The sequence below is a fragment of the Diorhabda sublineata genome, chromosome 2 (assembly GCF_026230105.1).
Source record: "Diorhabda sublineata isolate icDioSubl1.1 chromosome 2, icDioSubl1.1, whole genome shotgun sequence".
Taxonomy (NCBI): Eukaryota; Metazoa; Arthropoda; class Insecta; order Coleoptera; family Chrysomelidae; genus Diorhabda; species Diorhabda sublineata.
In genome coordinates, this window is record NC_079475.1 from 2897517 (window position 1) to 2917150 (window position 19634).

At 30.2% G+C, this 19634-nt stretch overlaps 2 protein-coding genes across 5 annotated transcripts in view; one reads left to right on the plus strand and one right to left on the minus strand.

Annotated features, from left to right (window-relative positions):
* Positions 1-1390, minus strand: part of LOC130452685 (homer protein homolog 2) — a 54589-nt gene extending 53199 nt beyond the window's left edge. For all 4 annotated transcript variants that reach the window (XM_056792082.1, XM_056792081.1, XM_056792083.1 and 1 more), the window contains exons 1-4: positions 1222-1390; positions 803-1091; positions 560-734; positions 273-471 (exon numbers count right to left, since the gene is read on the minus strand). In XM_056792082.1, coding sequence (XP_056648060.1) covers positions 273-471; positions 560-734; positions 803-1091; positions 1222-1247 — 689 coding nt within the window. In that variant the 5' untranslated portion in view covers positions 1248-1390. The remainder of the gene's footprint in view (positions 1-272; positions 472-559; positions 735-802; positions 1092-1221) is intronic.
* A 151-nt stretch (positions 1391-1541) lies between these two features.
* Positions 1542-10537, plus strand: LOC130452686 (ribosomal RNA processing protein 36 homolog). The gene is made up of 3 exons (XM_056792084.1): positions 1542-2108; positions 4332-4449; positions 10184-10537. Exons 1-3 carry the CDS (start codon positions 1689-1691, stop codon positions 10318-10320), a joined length of 675 nt encoding a protein of 224 aa, XP_056648062.1. The 5' UTR covers positions 1542-1688; the 3' UTR covers positions 10321-10537.
* The last annotated feature ends 9097 nt before the right edge of the window (positions 10538-19634 follow it).

Below are 19634 nucleotides of genomic sequence, written 5' to 3' on the forward strand. Positions count from 1 at the left end.
ATATATATATATATATATATATTCTATATATTCCATTTTGTCTGTTTTCTGATTTTAAATATTATAAAAAGAATTGAAAAGAAAATATGAGTTATTTTGGGAGGACCTCGGAGCATTGCTAGTTTTTAGTTTTATGAATCTAAAATCATTAGTGGTGTAAACAAAAGTTCTATACACATTATAACTTATCTAATAATTTTTATAGATGAGATTTTCTATCGTTAAAAACTGAAAAATTATATTATGTGAAATTATATTGGCTGATAACTTACCTTTGTGCCAGTGCCAACTTCAACCTATCATTTTCATATTTTAATTGTGTGTCAATAGGACTTGTATTATATGTTCCTTTATCCATCTTTACTTGGTGACTAGGACTTTCATTACTTTGAATACCAGAAATTGAATGACTACGAGGATGAGGAATGTCTTCCTCAATTTTTGTGTTGGCAGTAGATATCAATGAATTGCCTTAAAATGAAAAAAGAGAATAAAATATTTAATAATTTGTTTGTTACCAAATGTTATCAAAATTAAATAGTAATTTGATTAAATGCACCTGGTGGCTCCAACAAATTATCTGTTGATGAATCTGGAGCAGCTGTTGCAGCTCTAGCACTGATTGGACTAGCATTTGCACTAGTTACTGGAGTAACAACAGATCCTCCATTGGAAGTAGCTTTACTTATTGCTGTTCTTGTTGCTTCTTTCACTTCATTGAATTTGTCGATAAACTGCAACAAATATACGGGAATAATCATGACTAGAGTTATAAAGTGAACACAAACTGAATGTTTAGTACCTTTTGAAGTTCAGCTTCTGAGGAAAATCCTAAGCCATAAACTGTATTAGCTCTTACATCAGACCATTGTCCAAACTTCTGAGAAGTTTTAGTGAAAGTCATATTATGAGTAACAGTACTGTTTATAACAGCTTTCTGACCTTCGACACTAATAATTCTGTATAAGCTTCTAGAAGAATCATAAAAAAATGAAACGCTGACAGCAGAACTAGAAGCTGGCATCCAAGATCTTTTTGTTTTTGGATCTATGTGAAAAACGTGAGCTTTACAAGTGAAAATAGGTTGTTCACTAAAAAAACATTACATTAGAAATAGTCTGACATAAAAGGAAGTTACTAATTATTTATAAAATTTATTAATAAGTAATTTTCTTTTAACTCAACATATGCGCTGAACTATAATAGAATTGTCCTTGTTACCCCATTGTGTCTTTTCCAGAAGTCATTTAATATATAAATTAAGATCAAAACAATTTTTAGAATTCTTGATCCACCTTATTTCTAAAACCTTTCAGAACTGTCAAAAGATGTCAATTTTCTTCTGTTTGTTTGTTTGCTGCTTTCATAATTAAACTGCTAGCAACAATACAATATGTTACTTTATCGAAGTTTTAAATGATTTTCTCCTAGAATTGGAATTATATATATATATATATATATATATATATATATATATATATATATATATATATATATATATATATATATATATATATATATATATATATATATATATGACTAGTGCAAAAGATTGTATTCATAGCTATCACAATATGTAGATGCAGAAGAATAGAGGGAGGGCCAAAATTGTAGAAGAGCATAACTTTGATCGTAACCACCATATATACAGACTCTTAAAAAGTAGAACAATATAGCATTAATTTGAAATGGAATTAGATGAAAGGACCAAAATAAGAGAACATATATCTAATCTTAGTTTTGAAGCACTTCTGAAATTAAAAGAACAAGTTGGCTCCAAAACGTTTGGTAAAACAGTATATGGTGGTTCATGTGCAAAAAAGTCTAATTTTAAAAGAGCTAATAAAAATAGACCAAGGGAAGTAAGTTCTAAGATAAGACCACAAAAATTGAAGTTGGAGAATAATATACAGATTGAAAAGAAACCAATTCCAAGGGATCCACGTTTTGATCCCTTATGTGGGGAATTTGAACACAAAATCTTCAAAGAGAATTATAGTTTCATAAAAGATATTCGGTTAAATGAGAAAAGACAGCTTGAAGAGGAACTAAAGACATGTGTCAATCCTAAGAGAAAAGAAATAATTAGAAAATTATTACAAAGAATGGTAAGATTCAATACATTATTAACAGAAATAGTCTCTGAGAATAAATAACTAAATTGCTCAAAATAAGTTAAAACTTTTTGTTTTGAAAATAAAACATGCCAATCAGAAGTTACTTTCTCATAAAATATTTTTTTTACTTCATTAATTATTGTGACTCATTGTCACTTCTATTTTGTAGTCACTATAAAAAAAAAAATAAAATAATTTGTCTGTCCCCTTTCATTAGAGTATAAATAATCAGTAGCTCCTAGACTCCTAGGGTTGCTACTTGAGTTTCAAGGTAGACAAATGAAAAATATTTATAAGTGGTTATGGCTTTATTGATTTTCAAAATATTCTCCAATGAAACCCATACACTTTTATATGCAATTGAACCAATTTGTTAAACCTTTTTTTCTGCCCAGATTGAGGTACTTCCAAAACATGTAATTTGTACACATCAACTACTTTGTGTAGAAAAACATTGGCTTGCAATTTCTTTTCGATCTGTGGAAATAAGAAGGAATCACTGGGTGCCAAAGAAGGATTGTACAGTAGATGACTCATCAATTTAATGTTTTGACTGTTCAAAAATATTTTTGTTTGAACTGATTTGTGAGGACTTGCATTGTTGTGGTGGAGGAGGATTCATTTTCTGTGTTTGGTTTTCCTGATTTTTTCCAATACTTCTGGCAGACAATTGCTGCACAATTCAAAATTGACCGTTTTACATTGCTCTATTGGAATGGCAGTGACATGTCTATAATCTGGCCGCTCATTACAGAGAGTAATCACGTGCATAGTGCATGAGAGAGAAATTGTAAGCCTGAATCACACCATACACAACACCAAAAGGTATTTAGTGGCAAATTTGAATTGAATTTTAAATGCTTTTTTCAAACTAACATTTTTATTTGAATTTTAAATACTTTATTTTAATATCATATCATATAAATAATACTTTTATTTATCAATTGCATAGCATTCATACATTAAAATCTTCGTTCACTCAGTTAACTACTAAATGTTATACCTACATATTTCACACGTTGTCTTGATTTTTTTAAAAGTATCTATAAATATATATAATTATTATTTTAATCGCAATTTTGTTTTTCCTAACCTTAAATAGCTAGATGGTTTTTCAAATTTATGATATATTAAATAAAAATGTAAGGGTACCTAATACTGTAAAGTAATATCTAAAAAAGAAATGTCCTGCTATATGTTTTATTCAAATACGTATCAAAACTATATAAATAATAATAATAATAATCTTTATAAACAACACAAGGTCCTTTCCTGAATAAATTATTTGTTTTCAAAAAAGGTGGTTGAGAGGGATATAAGGGCGGATAAATTTTTATTTTAATCTAAATCAGAATCTGATTCCGACGAGGACGAATCAGCTCTTAAATTTAATATTAGAGGTTCCACTTGTTTTTCCATTAAATTATCAATGTCCCACATTTTATTTCGAAAAAAGCGGACATGTTGGATTGCCTTACTCCAATTGGTTTGGGTAACATTATTTAAAGCTTTAGTAAATAAAGTTTGGACATCACTAATTTTAAATGTTGTGTTTTTCCTTGCCACCTCACTCTTGATTTGTGCCCATATGAGTTCAATTGGGTTGAATTCACAATGGTAAGGTGGCTCAGATGCATTTTGTCAAAATTCTAAAAGCAATGACGCGTTTAGAAATGATTGTTCTTCAGATTGAATAACGTAAATAAACAGTTTAAATTTAGTTCCATGAATATCACAGCCACTTTTAACAATAAAATTTATTTTAAAATAGAGGATAGTCAATGTAAAATATAACTATAATACCACATATTAAAGAAAAATAAAAATTAAAGTACATGTTTAAAATCTAGTGGTATCCAATTTGATATTAATTGTCACCATATCTCAGTGTTAGTTTGATATTTAAGCTGGAATTTTTGGAACCACTGGTGATATTCAGACTAAATACACTTTTACACTACCACTACAGACTGAAGGTAAGCCAGTTTTACCTGTCTCTAACGTTAGTTATTGAACTGCTGTCATAAAGTGTAATGGTGAGTGTTGGGGTAGTGATAGTGTAAACAGTATCAGTTTTATATGTTTGAACTTGGTCTCAAATACCACTTATTGGGTAAGAGTTTCCAGCTGTGGACTTAATATTAATTTCAAAATGCTCTCCATATCCTTGAATTTTTTTTAATTTTAAATTAACAGATTTTATCTTGATTTCAGAATAACCAATTATTAGAACAGGAGAGACAAGATAAAGAAAAATGTAAGAAGATTCAAAAGAGATCTGAAATCAAAGAAAAACTTAGAAATGGAGAAAAACCACTTTTTAAAAAGAAATGTAAGAATAAAAATAGTAAAGACCCAAGTCTTTATCAAAATATTTATCTTTCTTTAAAAATTATCAAGAAAAAATTTAAAAATTTAAATATATATATATATATATATATATATATATATATATATATATATATATATATATATATAACTCAACTTTTAATAAACTGGAAGTGTGTTTTTAAAAACTAACTTTATTTCTAACATAAATTCTACCAACAACTTCAATTACAAGACTGATATTTTTTATTACAATCGTGAATTAAATAATCTTTTAGTAAACACAAACTAAGCAATTCTACAATAAATAAGTTCTTAATCAGCACAATATACTGTCCACCTAAGGGCAATGGCTTAGGTGACTCCTCCCCCTTTAGAAGGAAGCTTCTCCTGGAAGCTGGATCCCATCTTCTGTTGCCTGCGGGTGATTCTTACTTGTCCTTCCTGAATGTTTCCTCTTATACAAAATCCACAAGAAGGCCAATATCAATGCTATATAAAGAAGAATAGTCCAAATACTGGGAATGTATTACAAATTTATTACAAAAGGTTGTCCAAACGTTTTTTGTTGAAATATTAACTCTTGGTTCCTAAATATAATTTTACATGATGAATTTTCTATTAAATAAATGCCTTTAAGAGTTCTCACTTCAGTTTCTTGCTTACATTTTATGATTAATTTTTCTTCTACGGGAAATATTGCCAAAAATTGATTTATCTCCGGAATAATTTCATTGTGTTTCTTAATTATTTCAATTTTTGTATATTGTATATTGACAATTTCCTGCTAGAAATATGTTTTCTTCGCATCCATAATTATTATCGTCTTGCAAATGGTTAGGAGATTGAAAAATATTGCCGCGAGTACAAATGTCATTTAGAGGTTTAATGACATTATTTGATTTAAGTAAAAATTTTGATTGAGGTATTAATGTTACGTATTCTGATTCAACTTCTGTAGGTATAGGTAATATAAAAAAGATTAAATAAAATATCATAGTTAATGGGTATCGATAAAAAATATTGTATTTGGTTATTTTCTACTTTACAAACTACGTCTATGACGGCTTCAAATTCTAAAATATTTTTATGTTTTCATTCAAAGGGTAATTCCGCTTGATAGTAATAATGCACTTTTTGCAACTCTATAAATAAATCATGAGATTTTATAATACTTGGATGTAATGTTCTAAGTTTACAGAAGGTCAAGGAATTTTCAACCGTTTCTAAAATGTCTTGAATTACATTGAATGTGATAAGAAGTTCGTTGAATAACTCTTTCCAATATTTAATATTTTCCGCATTTGCTTGAAAATCTAGAATATCTCTTATCTCAAATATTTTCGTTTTTAATATTTTTTCATTATACTGAATGTCCTGAATTGTCTTATTAAAATTATCAATTATTTGGCGACTAACAGAATATTGCATTCTTATTTGATTTTGCAAGTTTTCTTGGTTTTGTTTTAAATGTTTCATAATTGAATTAATTCTTTCTCCATCTTCAGAGTCCAAGTTTCCTGTAATTGTTTTTACTATTGATCCAAGACCGTTAATTAACCCTCTCTTTGGTCTATCTAAGGTAGAATGAATATTAATGTTATCAAATTTTTCTTCTACGCTATTCCTAGTGTACTCTATTATATTTACAATATTTTCTGTTTCAGAATGAAAAAATGTATTATTAGACATATTATATTTAACGTGATTATATTGTATACTTAACTTATTATATTCTACGAGTAGTTCATTATAAAAATGAACAAAAGTATGACTGGATTTCTGCAGATCCAAGATTTATGGGAAGTATTCCCAAGTTATAGGTAACATCTTTTATATTGACTGTTGCGTCTCCGGCGGTGACGAACCTAAAATAAATTTATAGGGAGTCTTTTTAGGACGTTTTATGTTTGAAAGATGAATATTTTCTGAAGTATTTTTGTGTCTAGTAGTGATTTTAGCTGTTTTTAGTCGGGTATTTTTGCTTTTGATTTCTTCACTTTTATATTTATTTTTGGTTTTACCTTGTGCCTGTTTATTACGTACGTACACTTTAGTGGGTATTGTATCTTGTAATTCTTCACGGCTTTTATTTGCTTTAGAGATTACTTTTGATTTGTTTTCCTGTAATTTTTTATTTAAATTCGAGTATAAAATTTTCATTTTATCTTTATGATTTTGTATATAATTATTAACTACTTGTTGATCAATTTCTATATCGAAAGGTGTGTGTTTATTTCGTTTGGTTTCCATTTTGTTGCAGAATGAACGCTATTGTTATAGGCTAATAATGCGTAAAGTATTTTATTTTCAATAGTCTCATTTTTAAAATCTTTTTGATTATTCAAAAGTCTGACGTGTTGAATATTCGTAGAGTGGAATCTTTCAGCAATTCCATTCGATTCTGGATGTTGAGAACTTATGAAATGAATTTTAATTTTATGCGTTTCTAATAGTTCTTTTACAACAGAATTTTTTAGCTCAGTTCCATTGTCCGAAATTATTTGTTCTGGTATACAGTGGTGTGTAAAATATTTAATTAGACTATTCCTTGTCTAGATTTCAATTCATACATTTGACCATATTTGGAAAATGAATCTATTATCGTAAGAAATTTACTATTTTCTAAGGTTATCGTGTCTAAATGCAAAATTTGGAAAGGTTTAGTAGCTGTGGGGGTAACATTTAAAAATGGTTTTATTGGTTTTCTATCATATTTTCTTAACTGGCAAACTTCACATTCGTTTATATAAGTTTGTATAGATGCTCTTTGATTTGGCCAGTAATACAAAGCTTTTAATTGATTTTCAGTTTCATCTAGTCCTCTATGATTAGTCTTACCTTCGTGGTAATTATGAATTACTTCTTTAATTTCATTTAAAGGAACATCTATTAATTTTTTATTACATTTAACAAAGTCAATTTGAGAATCTTGAAAGTGATTTTGTAGAACGACACTGAATTTTTCATAACTTGGGTCTTCGAAATAAATAAAATATTTGGTTTTTGGTACTATGTATTCTTTCACGAAATTAATGACATCTTGCTCACAATTGTTTTTAGATAATTGCACAAAAATTCTTTGTTTATTTTCATACAGTTTCATAATAGTAGGTACGGCTGGTTCGAAATTTACTTCTGAAAATATTAATTGATTTTTACCAACATTTATCGCTGAATCTGAAATTGGTATACCGATTACAGGATTTTCCTCATTTGTATGAACAGTTATATCATTCGTCGTCATTCTCATTATTATTACTTTCATTATCTGTTTCAACTATTAGCGATACATTATCGTCGGGAGTTGATGAGTTTTTTATTAAATTTGTCCATATAAACTAATAATTTTTTAGAACATCGAGGTTCTTGTAATTTAGTTTCAGTGATATTTAGTTCAGTTCTAACTTTCGAAACATCAAATTTATCATTTTCACAATAAATTTCATTAAAATTTGGGTTGAGAGTTTGTTCGTATTCATCGAATGTCTCAACACTAATAGAAGGGCTTAAATCTACTCGAAAGATGGATTCTGAAGGAATTAAAATTGTACATAAAGCTATATTATTTTCAACTTTTGTTAAACATTCCGGGATTTCTAATTTCCCAATTCGTGTATATGGTATAATAACATTACCATTTTTCACATTTTCAATATTTAATTTAATTACTTGTTCACAAGTGGAGGCACTACTATACAATTCGTGGATCCAGTTTTAATGTCAAAGTAATTCAATTTAATTTGACTATAAGGAGTCATAAGCAAATTATTATTTAAATCGATAATTGCATTAAGTATTTTTAAATTATCCATTCCTAACAAACAATCAAAATGATCGTGAAATTTGAAAACGCAATATTCTAAATTGAGCGGTTGTCTATAATTAAACATTTTAGGGATTGGAATGAGTGTGCAGAAATTTTGTTGACTGCTACCAAAGGCAGATTTTACATGGGAGGGTTTTTTGACATAAGATTTTTTGAAATATTTCTCAGCAACTGCTGGTGTCACAAAGGATCTTGTGCTACCAGTATCAATTAAAACTTTAAGATTTTGTTCTGGAAAAATTATATAGGGTAATACACTTTCTGAATTATTTAAGTTTAATAATTCGATCATGTTTGGTTTGGATCTGAGGCTGGTGTCTAAAAAATTATAGGATTCATCATTAGTGCAATCAGAATCATCTATATATCTTCCGATTTAAAATTTCTAGGTTGATTCGGATTGTGTTGGAACCTATTTTGATAATTTTGATGTTGGGGTCTAGACATTTATTGTAGACATACTCATTGGAGTTGGATTAGGAAATCTTTGGTTCTGGTTGGGTTTAAAGACGCTTTGACCATTATTAGAAAGGTTTGTATTATTCCTATTAGAAGGAGTTGATGGATGATTTTGCGGGTTTGATGCGGAATTTCGATTAGTATATTGATAATTCTGCATAGAATTTTGCATGGGAGGTGGCTGCCTATATGCCACATTATTTTGGAAAGTGGTTTTATTTTTATGTGAATTATTTTGCGTATTCAAGGATGAAAAAACATTTTTCGGATGATTATTCTGGGTCATATAAACTTGAAAATAATTTGTAAGTACATTTAAAGCAATATCCAAATTTTCTGGATTTTTTGTACGCATTAATGTGCCTAAAGGTTCTTTTAAACCGCGTAGCAATACTCTGAGAGCCAAATTTTTAAAGTAATTACCCAAAATTAAATGTTCACTAACATTAGAATGTGTCATGAGATAAGAAATTTGAAGATTTAATAAATGTTGAATTCTATTATAAAATTCGAAAGACGTTTCATTACCTTGTTTCATTTCTGAAAGTTCTATATTTAAAGTGTAAATATCTCTTGTCAGCGTAAGTATTAAGAAGTGCATCTTTTAGATTTTCCCAAGTTCTTATCATACAAGAAGAAATGTTTATGACTGCTTCACCTTTTATCCCCTACATCCACAGTATTATAAAACTTACTAATTTCTCTGAAATTTCTATGAACCTAGTAAGTAATGCATTGTTTCCATCAAATTCGGGTATCATATCAAGATACTCTTTTTTTAAAATAGGCAATTGTGGAGTAGCCATTTTATTAAAATTATTCGTAGAAAAAAGTTTTGGTGATGCTAAGTTGAATTTTATTTTAGTATTAATAGAGTTTGAGCCTGAATTTGAGTTATTTGAATCAGAATTTGAGTCAGAATCGTCAGATGTGTCAGGTAAATAATTAATATTTCCTCTATATGACATTAAAAACACTTACAGCAATAGAATGAAGATCCTTTCCATTGGCTCGGACTGCACATATACACATAATTGAAATATCAAATAAATCAATTAAATTTATTAGAATTTACAAAATTATAACTAAATTAATTATAAACTTCAAGACTTCAATCCAATTTATATATATTTTCAATTCAGGAAACATATCATCTTGCAAAATATATTTGCTTAAAATTTTATTAAATATTACCAGTAGTTTTGGAAAAATTTCTTTCTTTGACGCCTTTTAACTTTAATACAGATGGTGTAACCAAATTTTTTTTTATGAAACAAACCAAAAATCTTCAGTTTTCTATCTAAACTAAAAACTGGGTCACATGTTCAGTGATAAATCCCAAACATAGATGTGATTAAGATAGAATATATTTCAGATAATTGATAGTGGAATAGTCTCAAAAGAGTGATTACATTGTATTATATGTGTTAACTAGCTTTTATTTTTTTAGCTGTGGAAAAGCTGGAGAACGCGATTGAAAAATATGAGGAACTGAAAAAATCAAATAAGTTACAAAAACATATTGAAAAGAAATCTAAAAAACTTTCAAGTAAGGAAAGAAGGATCATGGAAAAATCAAATTCCTAAACCTTTTACGTTAGTGCCCACGTTAGTCCACGTTTTACAAAGATACTGCATGGAAGATTGACGAATATAATATACCAATATCAATATAATTTAGTTAACTGAATGTCGATTTTCTCAAAATTTACCATTTAATTTGTCTGATTAAAATAGGTACATTGATAGAGAAATTATAGTTAAAAAAATTAATAAAAGCTTAAGTTTCAATATTTTCAAAAAATTTTTTTGTTGCAACTCTGTTCTCCTTATGTAAACTATAAATTGTCCTATGTATAAAATCTTGAGTAGCTTTGTTAACTAATTCAGCCTTTCTTTACTTGTTTTTGGTTTGGTTTTTGGTTCTGTGAATGATCCAGAACAACTGCTGTCGTGACTACTCGATAAATGAAAAATTAATGCCTTGATGTTCTTAATTCTGTTTTAAAATTAGTTTTTTTTTTGATAATTTTTAAAAGATAGATAATTTGACGTTTCGACTTTCCTTTAAGTCTTTATCAAAATATGATATTGACACTGACAATTTGCTTATTTATATTGATCTATAGATCACGTTCATCATGAATATAAAAATAAGGATAAAATCAATCTTGAACTTTGTTCCAATAAGAAAGATAAACTTTTCCTTGGTTCCCACATTTCAAATTTGTTTACTTACTCTAATTCAGCAATTATGATTGCATTATTAAATTAGTGCAATATCATTTTCTTCAATCGCCCATGGTCTAAAGAACGCCATATTTCTATTTATTTAAAGAAATTTGTGAATTAAATAAATCGCGATCTTAGCACCCGATGTGTGGAATTTCAATTGACCTATTACAATCTGAAAGATCAGAAAATGGTCATAAAAGGTCAATTGGTCAACGTTAGAAAATTTTTTTAAGGAAGATTTCAGAGATCAATGAGAAATTTAAGCGTCTCATCCACGAAAAAAAAATAAATAAAAAATTCCACCTACACGCGATCGAGAAGCATTCGCTGATAATTGATCAGCTCATATAAATATTTGGTCTGTTGAGTTTAATATTAAAAACCATTCAATAAGTTGTCATTGTCTCAATGCGCATGCTTTGAGCCAGTTTATTGTATCAGGGTAATGAAGACTTACGCAGAGTTCACTACTATTAACCATGTTAAGTAAAAAAAGATTTCTAATTAATAAAATTGTATTTATATCAAATCCCCTTTGACCTTCATGTATTCCAGTTACATATCCTATTTCTTTGTCCACTATTACATATTTGATATTAGTAAGTACATATCTAAATCTAAGTTTCTTTTCTATAAAAGAAGATTTCCTCCACTCCGTCTGGTTCATAGTAAAGAGCTGTGTGTAAGTCTTTACTGCCCTGATGCAATGAACCGGCCCAAAACATGCGCGTACGACAATGACAAATTATTCAATTTTTTTTAATATCAAATTAAACTGATCACATATTTATATAAGCTGACCAAGGATTCGGTTTTCGGCTTCAAGAAGGTAACACATGCGTAAGAAAATTAAGTATATTAGGTGCAATCAAGTGCCATATAGAAGGATTATTGGTAAGTGGGCTTATACTAACATAAACCTTTGTATAGAACACCCTTTATTCCTGGAAACATTTCTTTTCCATCATTAAAACTTATTTTGTTGCTATTCTGTACATAAAATATTTAACAAGGATAAAATAAATTAACAGTCAAGGGAAGCAATGGGGGAAAATAAGGGGGGCTTGGCCCTCCTGAAAGGTATACAAATTGTGAAAACGTAATACAAATAAATGAAGAAGAAACTGATATCGATTGTCAAGAACTGGCCAGCTCAAAAAAAGACGAATAAAATATAAAAAGTAATGATAAATACTCGTATTTAGACAAAGCGCGGTTAGAAGTTTATATTGAGGCAGGTATGGAAAATAAAAATATTTATATAATTTATTTATTTATTTATAAAAATAATTATCTTGCAATTGCTAGAGAAATTTTTGAATTAAAACTAAATAATATTAAAAAAATAAATAAAAAAGGGAAAACAGGATCAGTGTAGAATTTTCAAAATATACCAATGCTAATGAATTTTTGATAAATCAAGATGTCAGGAATAAAGGGTACGAATTTTTTATAGCCAACAGAAACCATAAGATATATGTTTTCGGGAACAACCCTGCCGACAAGTGTGAAGATATGCGGAATGGAGCACAGAATGCTACCATACATTATGCCAATTTTACAATGTTACAACTGTTTAAACTACGGACATATTAAAAAACACTGTAAAACCAAAAAGAAAAAATGTTTGAATTGTGGAGAAACACGCTTAGAGGAAGACAGCGCGGAATGCATAATGAAGTGTAAACACTGTGCGAGTATGAAGCACAACAGCGTTAGCAGGAATTGTCCAGAGATAGAGACAACTTATAAGAGAAGCGATGTCACTAGATAAAATATCCTTTTACAAGGAAAATGAAAGATTACCCAAAATAAATCCAAAGAGAAATACACAAGAGGGATGTATAAGAAGATTCAAGGAATTCCCGGAACTACCAGGCAATCCGGCAAAACAAGACAACGGAATCTCAATAAGCGAGTGAAGAAGCATATATAAGAATTAAAACACTCCTAAAAGAAACACTTTCACACAAATAGTAAAAGCCAAAAAAAGGAAACCCACTTCACCAGGCTACGATAAGGAAGCTCATCAAGGGACCTTGATAACTCACAATGGACAAATAACATATCATCAGCAAGAGACTAGCCAACAACAATCCTCAACATCAACGTACAACCAATCCCCAGCATCAACATACTACATACCACCCTCAATGGTAGATAGTGAAAATGAAGCAGATACTGAAATATTAAGTGAAAACCCAGATATATTACATGAAATTATGTATATACGGTATATATGTAATACGGCTAACAAACTTAATAAATATGATAAGGAATATACGCTCCAATATATGGGAACACTACTGAACAAACCAGGAAACAGAATCTTCAACAATGAATCACAACGGAAACACGAAAACCAATAAAGGAGATGATAAAATCCGAGACCAAGGCGGGAATTAAACCTTCAAAATAGTACAGTCGAATGTTAGAAGCATCAGAGCAAATTATGATCAATTAAAATTTTTATTATATGAACTAAAACCACATGTCATTTTATTGAACGAAACATGGATGAACGACAACTATCACTTTAACATCAAAAAGTATAGCATATATAGACAAGAAGGAACTGACGGATGGATATGGGGGAATTTGCACCCTCATTAAAGACGGTATAGATCATCATATAATCAAAAAGCAATATTTCTAAACCTTTACATGTAATAACAATTACGGTACCATCATTAATAATTAATATACTTGGAAAAATGTAATGAAATTATATCTAATACAACAAATCAGCACATAATCATGGGAGATTTTAATGCTCATGACAGCATGTGGGGATGCAATGGTAATGATGTTAATGGCAAAATAATTAAAGAACTACTAGAACGCAAAATTTAATAGTACTAAATGATGGCAATTACACACGTATGGGGGAGCACAAATGCAAATCATCGGCACTAGACTTAACTATTGTATCTAATAATATCGCAAACAATGCAATTGAAAAGTATTTGAAGACCCAGGTAATAGTGAACATTTCCCCATCATCTGTGAATTTTCTAATGGAACGAACTTTACGAAGGAGGTAATATACAAAAGAAATTTTAAAAAAGCCGACTGGATCTCATTCAACCAAGTAATAAGAGAAAAAGAGGAAAATTTGGACTATAACGATTTTTATGACACCCTAAACGAAGCAGCAAACGAAACTATGCCTATTAGTAAGATAAGAATGAACCAACCAAAATATGCAGTTTGGTGGGACGAGGAATGCTTCGAATTAATCAAAAAACGTAGAGAAAACATCAACAAATTTATAAATTCACCCAACTTGGAAAATTACATTGAACTCAAAAAGGAAGGATAAAAGCATATGTAATAATAGAGAGGCACCAACCAATAAAATTTGGAAAATAATCAAAGGCTTCAAAAATTATTCTTAGAACAATTACACTAATTTTCCGAATCATCAAATAGCAGGGAAAATTTTAGAAAGCCTAACTATTTGTAATATCAACCCTGATTTCACTCTAGCAACTTGTAATGACAAGTTTGAACCAATAAAACACACAAAACAATCTAATTGGAATATATAACAAGATCGTTGAAACAAAGGAATTATAATAACAAATTTTATATTTAATTTATCCTGCAACAGAAACTTATATGTAAAAGAAACAGAAGGGAATGTAATAGGACCAAAAAAAACAAGGCTTAACCCAAGGTTCACCCCTGAGTCCTTTTCAACATAACACCAAATCAGTACATGATATTAACAAAAAATTCAGGATAATACATTACGCCGACGATATGGTAATTACACTGGGAGAAACGTATCGTCAAAAAATGATCAAAGATCTAAATATCTAATTGAATTTCATCAGTGGACTAACAATTTTCAAATATCCACTGACAAATGCGCGGCAATAATTTTCAGAGACAATAGAAGAAACTGGACAACAAGTGAAAATATTAAAATAAACGGCAAGGAAATTGATTTCAAGAAAAATATTAAATATTTAGGGGTAATAATGAACAAACACTTAAATTGAGGACCATACACTCAACACATTGAAAACAAAGTAAACAAGGGGTTAAACATAATGAAAGCTGTTTGTGGAACATAGTGGGGAGTAGATCCAGTTACATTATTACTACTATATAAAGGATTAATAAGATCTCATCTAGATTATGCTTCTATTACACTTGAGCCATGCAATAAAAAACACTCGATTAAACTAGACCAAAACCAATATAAAGGACTAAGAATCATAACTGGAACCATGAAATCGACTCCAACTAATAGTCTCTTAGCAGAATGTGGAGAAATGGCGTTAGAATACCGTAGAAAATTATTAAGTACTAAATTCTACTTAAAAATATACACAGAAGATCAAAATCCTTTAAAAGAATTAACTGACAAACTTTGGGAAGAGTGTAGAGAAAAAGCAGGGTACTGGAAAAACAAATAATGACCGTACCTAATTGAAGCAAAAAATCGAATAGAAGAAACAAATCAAAATATTTACGTAAGCGAAATAGACCCGTGCTTTAAAGAAGAAATAAAATATCAAACAGAGAGAATTAATCCGGTATTTGCTGAAACAAAAAAGACGAAATATATTCAGAACAAAAATTCATCAACGAATTTGCACCAAAATACAGTGAATATACATGGATTTTCACAGATGGATCCTTGAATCCGGAACACAACAAGGTTGCGTTTATATTCCTTCCCTAAATCACCAATTTTCTTTAAGACTACATAATCATATACAAATATGCATAGCGGAAATAATGGCAATAATTAAAGCGATCGAAATAGCAAAAAATAAAAAATTAATAAAATCATAATCTTTTCCGTCTCAAATAACTGGCAAATATAAATACATCGCATTAATGGGGACAAGTTAATAGTGGACTTGATAAAGGAAATCACAGTATTGTTCTAGCATAGATTCCGGGATACGCTGGATTCATAGGGAACGAAATTGCTGACCAGCTTGCACAAATCGGAAGAAACCTTAATGTACCAGCCGAATATTTTAAAATATATAAAGAAGACATTTATATATATTTTAAAGAACAAATTAACACAACACAACACTGGAAAAACTCATTTGCAAACAAAGAAAAATGGTACTATTCGATTCAACACGAGTTTCCGAAAACACCTTTCTTCTACAAAATTCCATTTATAGATAAAAAGCATCTAACAATAATAAGCAGACTCAGAACGGGCCATTGCCGCAACAAAAAACATTTTAGAATGTGCTACTGATCTATACTGTATCTGTGGACAAACGAAAGATCTAAACCAAATTTTTTTCGGATGCCCCATTAATCGAACCCCCAATTTTGATTTATATAACAAGCTAATTGCATTAAAAATACCTACACCAATTACATTATCCAACATTTTAAATAGAGAAAACTACAACATTATAAAGCTAATCAATCAATTTATCAAAATATACAAAATTGAGATATAAACAAAAATAATAATTATAATACAAATATACATTTAAAACTAAATATGAAAATAAGTTAAAAGAGAATCCTTCCTATCAAGATCCTGGTCCTAATTTTCCTAACCGAGGCAACAACCCAAATATGTGATATGCTCGGCCGTTGGACCTCAGCGAGAAGGGTTTCAACCTTTGTTGTGATCGTCCTTTTTTTAACATGTCTAGCTCACAAGAAGAACAGAAGAATTGGGCGAAAAAGATGGAATAAAAAACAGTCGTCCAAAAAGAAACCGAAAAAATATAAGCTTTGGTTTAAAATAAATCAAAGCGAAAACCAGCGCTGGCCAAATACTGTTTAGGTGGAGGCCAAAATAGAGAAGAAGAAGAAGCTGCCCAATTATTAGCGAATGCTTCTCGATCGCGCATAGGTGGAATTTATTTTTTCATGAATTATGTGCTGAAATAACCTCGACAAACTTCAACCTGATCAAAATTTTCCAGCTCTGACAAGTTAATAAGACCACAGATGTGGTGCTAAGATCACGGAAACGTTCACCACGGAAGGCCTTCTCAAACACACCAATATTTTGTGGACGAAGTGGATACGAGAACAGTGACGTCATCCTTCAGCGATTACTTGCGACAACCAAGGGTTTTATGTGTAACGATGCAAAGAGTGTTACCATCGTTGTGAACGTCAAGTGGATCATCCCTTTCCTAATTCGCCGATTTATTTTTCTAATATTCTTTCTATAGAATAATAACTTCAATTCTTCAGTAGCACAAGTATGAAACAAAAGTGTATTTATTTTGAAATAATTTACTTTTAGGAAAATAACATTTAAAAAAATTTGAAGTATTTATTTCTATCTAATCATAGAGATATGAACCACGAATGATCTAAAATGGGAATTACAATAAAAACGTATTTTTTTCAACCTCCAATCGCTCCTTGCAGACGCTACACTCCGCCATTGTTGCCATTCAGGCGTCAGTCGGCGTTGTGTTACAGCCACGTAAACATGTCCGCCATTATTGATGCTCCCTCCAAGTGTGAATTGCGAAGTGTGATTTGTTTTATATAGGCTGAGGGCTATAGTGCTGCAGAAATTTATTGGAGAATGAGTCGGGTACATGGAGAAAACTACTGAGTGATGGTGTGTGTGCTTGAATGGTGTCGAAAGTTTAAAGATGGCCGTAATAGTGGGCATGATAAAGGGGGCCATGGACGCAAATTTGTCATTTCAGATGACCGGGTGCAACGAGTTGACAGAATGGTTAAAGAAAACCGCTGATTCTCCATTACTGCTTTGTCAACGAAATTTCCAGAAGTTTCAAGGTCTGTTATATATTCTTTTGTTACTGAACCGACTATCTCAATCTCTTCGGTGATTATGTCGAAAAGTAACCGTAAGTATACCAATCTTTTGGTATACTTATTCGGTTTCTCTTCTCCTGCAACTCTCACCTAAATATAAAATACCTATGTTTTATCCAATGAGTGAAATTTGAATTTTGAAATCAGGCGTGTCTTAAAAAATGTTTTAGCATATCTTGTCCAAAATTGACTAAAGCCAGCCTGAAAATAAGATTATGTTTAAAATTAAAAAGGGGCTACTTTAATTTGAACCAATGTGCCTGCTTTGTTGTAGATTCAGTGTGTTAAAAAATACGACATAGTTCAACATCTGAAAACAAAAGTACACCCGGAACAAATAAAAAGTACAAAGTTAATAAGTTTAAACACAGAATTGGTTCTTCTATAGCATCTATGTCCGGTCGTAATGGTAATGAACAACAAGAATTCAATCTAAATCTCTGCAATGCCACGTTAAAAGCAAATATTCCCTTAAACAAGTTAAAAAACAATCACTTCAAAAAGGTTTTGGAAAAACAACATATACCACAGGAAAATACTCACGGTATATCGCAAATTTATTGGTAGGAGTTTTGTGCCACTTATGTTTTCAGATGCAGCTGCTTGCTTCAGTGTTTCAGCCATATTAAAAAAATCTTTTTGCTACTAATATTAATCTATCCCAGTCAGACTGTACTTCTGCAGTGTTCTTCCTTTTTTTCTCAATTAAACTAATATCTTGAACGTTAGGCAGTCGGGAATGTCCTCAAATAGAAAATAATATTTGATGGTTTTGAAAATTTTAAAAAGGTGAACTAACGCGTGAAGTAATCTAACTATCGAATAATTTTTGTTTTCCCCACTAAACAACACTAAGTCTTTGTTGCTTATATTTGCCTTGTTAAAATAATTCAACAACATCATTCTGACTATTCTTGCCAATAGTTTCATCGTACCTCGAACTTAGTTGCATCGTTGGTTGCCAAATCATACACTCCAAAAATATAGTACCAGAGCTGGCTGGCAAAAAAACATCGAAAGTTTGAATGTGGGGCAATGACAAACTTTGCATGTAATCAAACGATAAGTACATAATAAGGCCTTGCTTTGCTTTAAGTTTACATTGCCTTTTATCTCATAGAATTTGTCAGCCTTACATATATGAAGATTTTCGATACTAACACGTTCTTCTAAGTTAGTGCGTAAATTTAGTTTTGATATAAATCTGTCACAAAAGCCACACGTATCAGATCTCGGCAGTCTAAGCTTAATATTTAATGATTTTGTGAAAATTGATCGATATGCTTTGTAGGATACATTAATATGAAACTTCTCTAAAAACATTTTATACATTACTCTGACAGAAAGTGTTTCTGGAAAGTAGAATCTGTTTGGATTTTTTAGTCTTGAATAAAATGATTGCTGAGCTTCAAATGACTGGATATGGGTTTATATCAAATTTGCTACAGGCTCCGGTATTTTTTTGTGCCTGTTATTATGCTTTCCTTTTCTATCGTGTGCATTCCACTATTATCTTGTAAGAAAACACTAAACGATTTCATTCATTTCTTTATTCCGCATGTGGTTCATTATCACTTGTATTACTTACTTTTCTGGATCTATGGCCAAGCAGAGCAATTATGGATATCAAGCTAACTAAATAAGAATCTTGTTCATCCTTTGACGTCATGTAATCAAACAGAGGTATTAAAGTCATTATTCTCGTTAATATTTTGAAATCACTTTAAACGCGAACACTTAACACAAAAAGGTCTTCTCAATAATAACATGATTACTTATAAATATATTTTGTTTTTGACATACCTACAATCAGCGCCAGTTACTCTAGCTGGAACTTGTTTTTCCACATGATTTATATGTGCCAC

Bases quoted from the DNA above. Each gene is read 5' to 3' on its own strand.
- LOC130452686 (XM_056792084.1), top strand. From the start codon at position 1,689: ATGGAATTAGATGAAAGGACCAAAATAAGAGAACATATATCTAATCTT. The intron at 2,109-4,331 runs GTAAGATTCAAT...TCTTGATTTCAG, and splicing joins GAAAATTATTACAAAGAATG to AATAACCAATTATTAGAACA. The intron at 4,450-10,183 runs GTAAGAATAAAA...TTATTTTTTTAG, and splicing joins ACCACTTTTTAAAAAGAAAT to CTGTGGAAAAGCTGGAGAAC.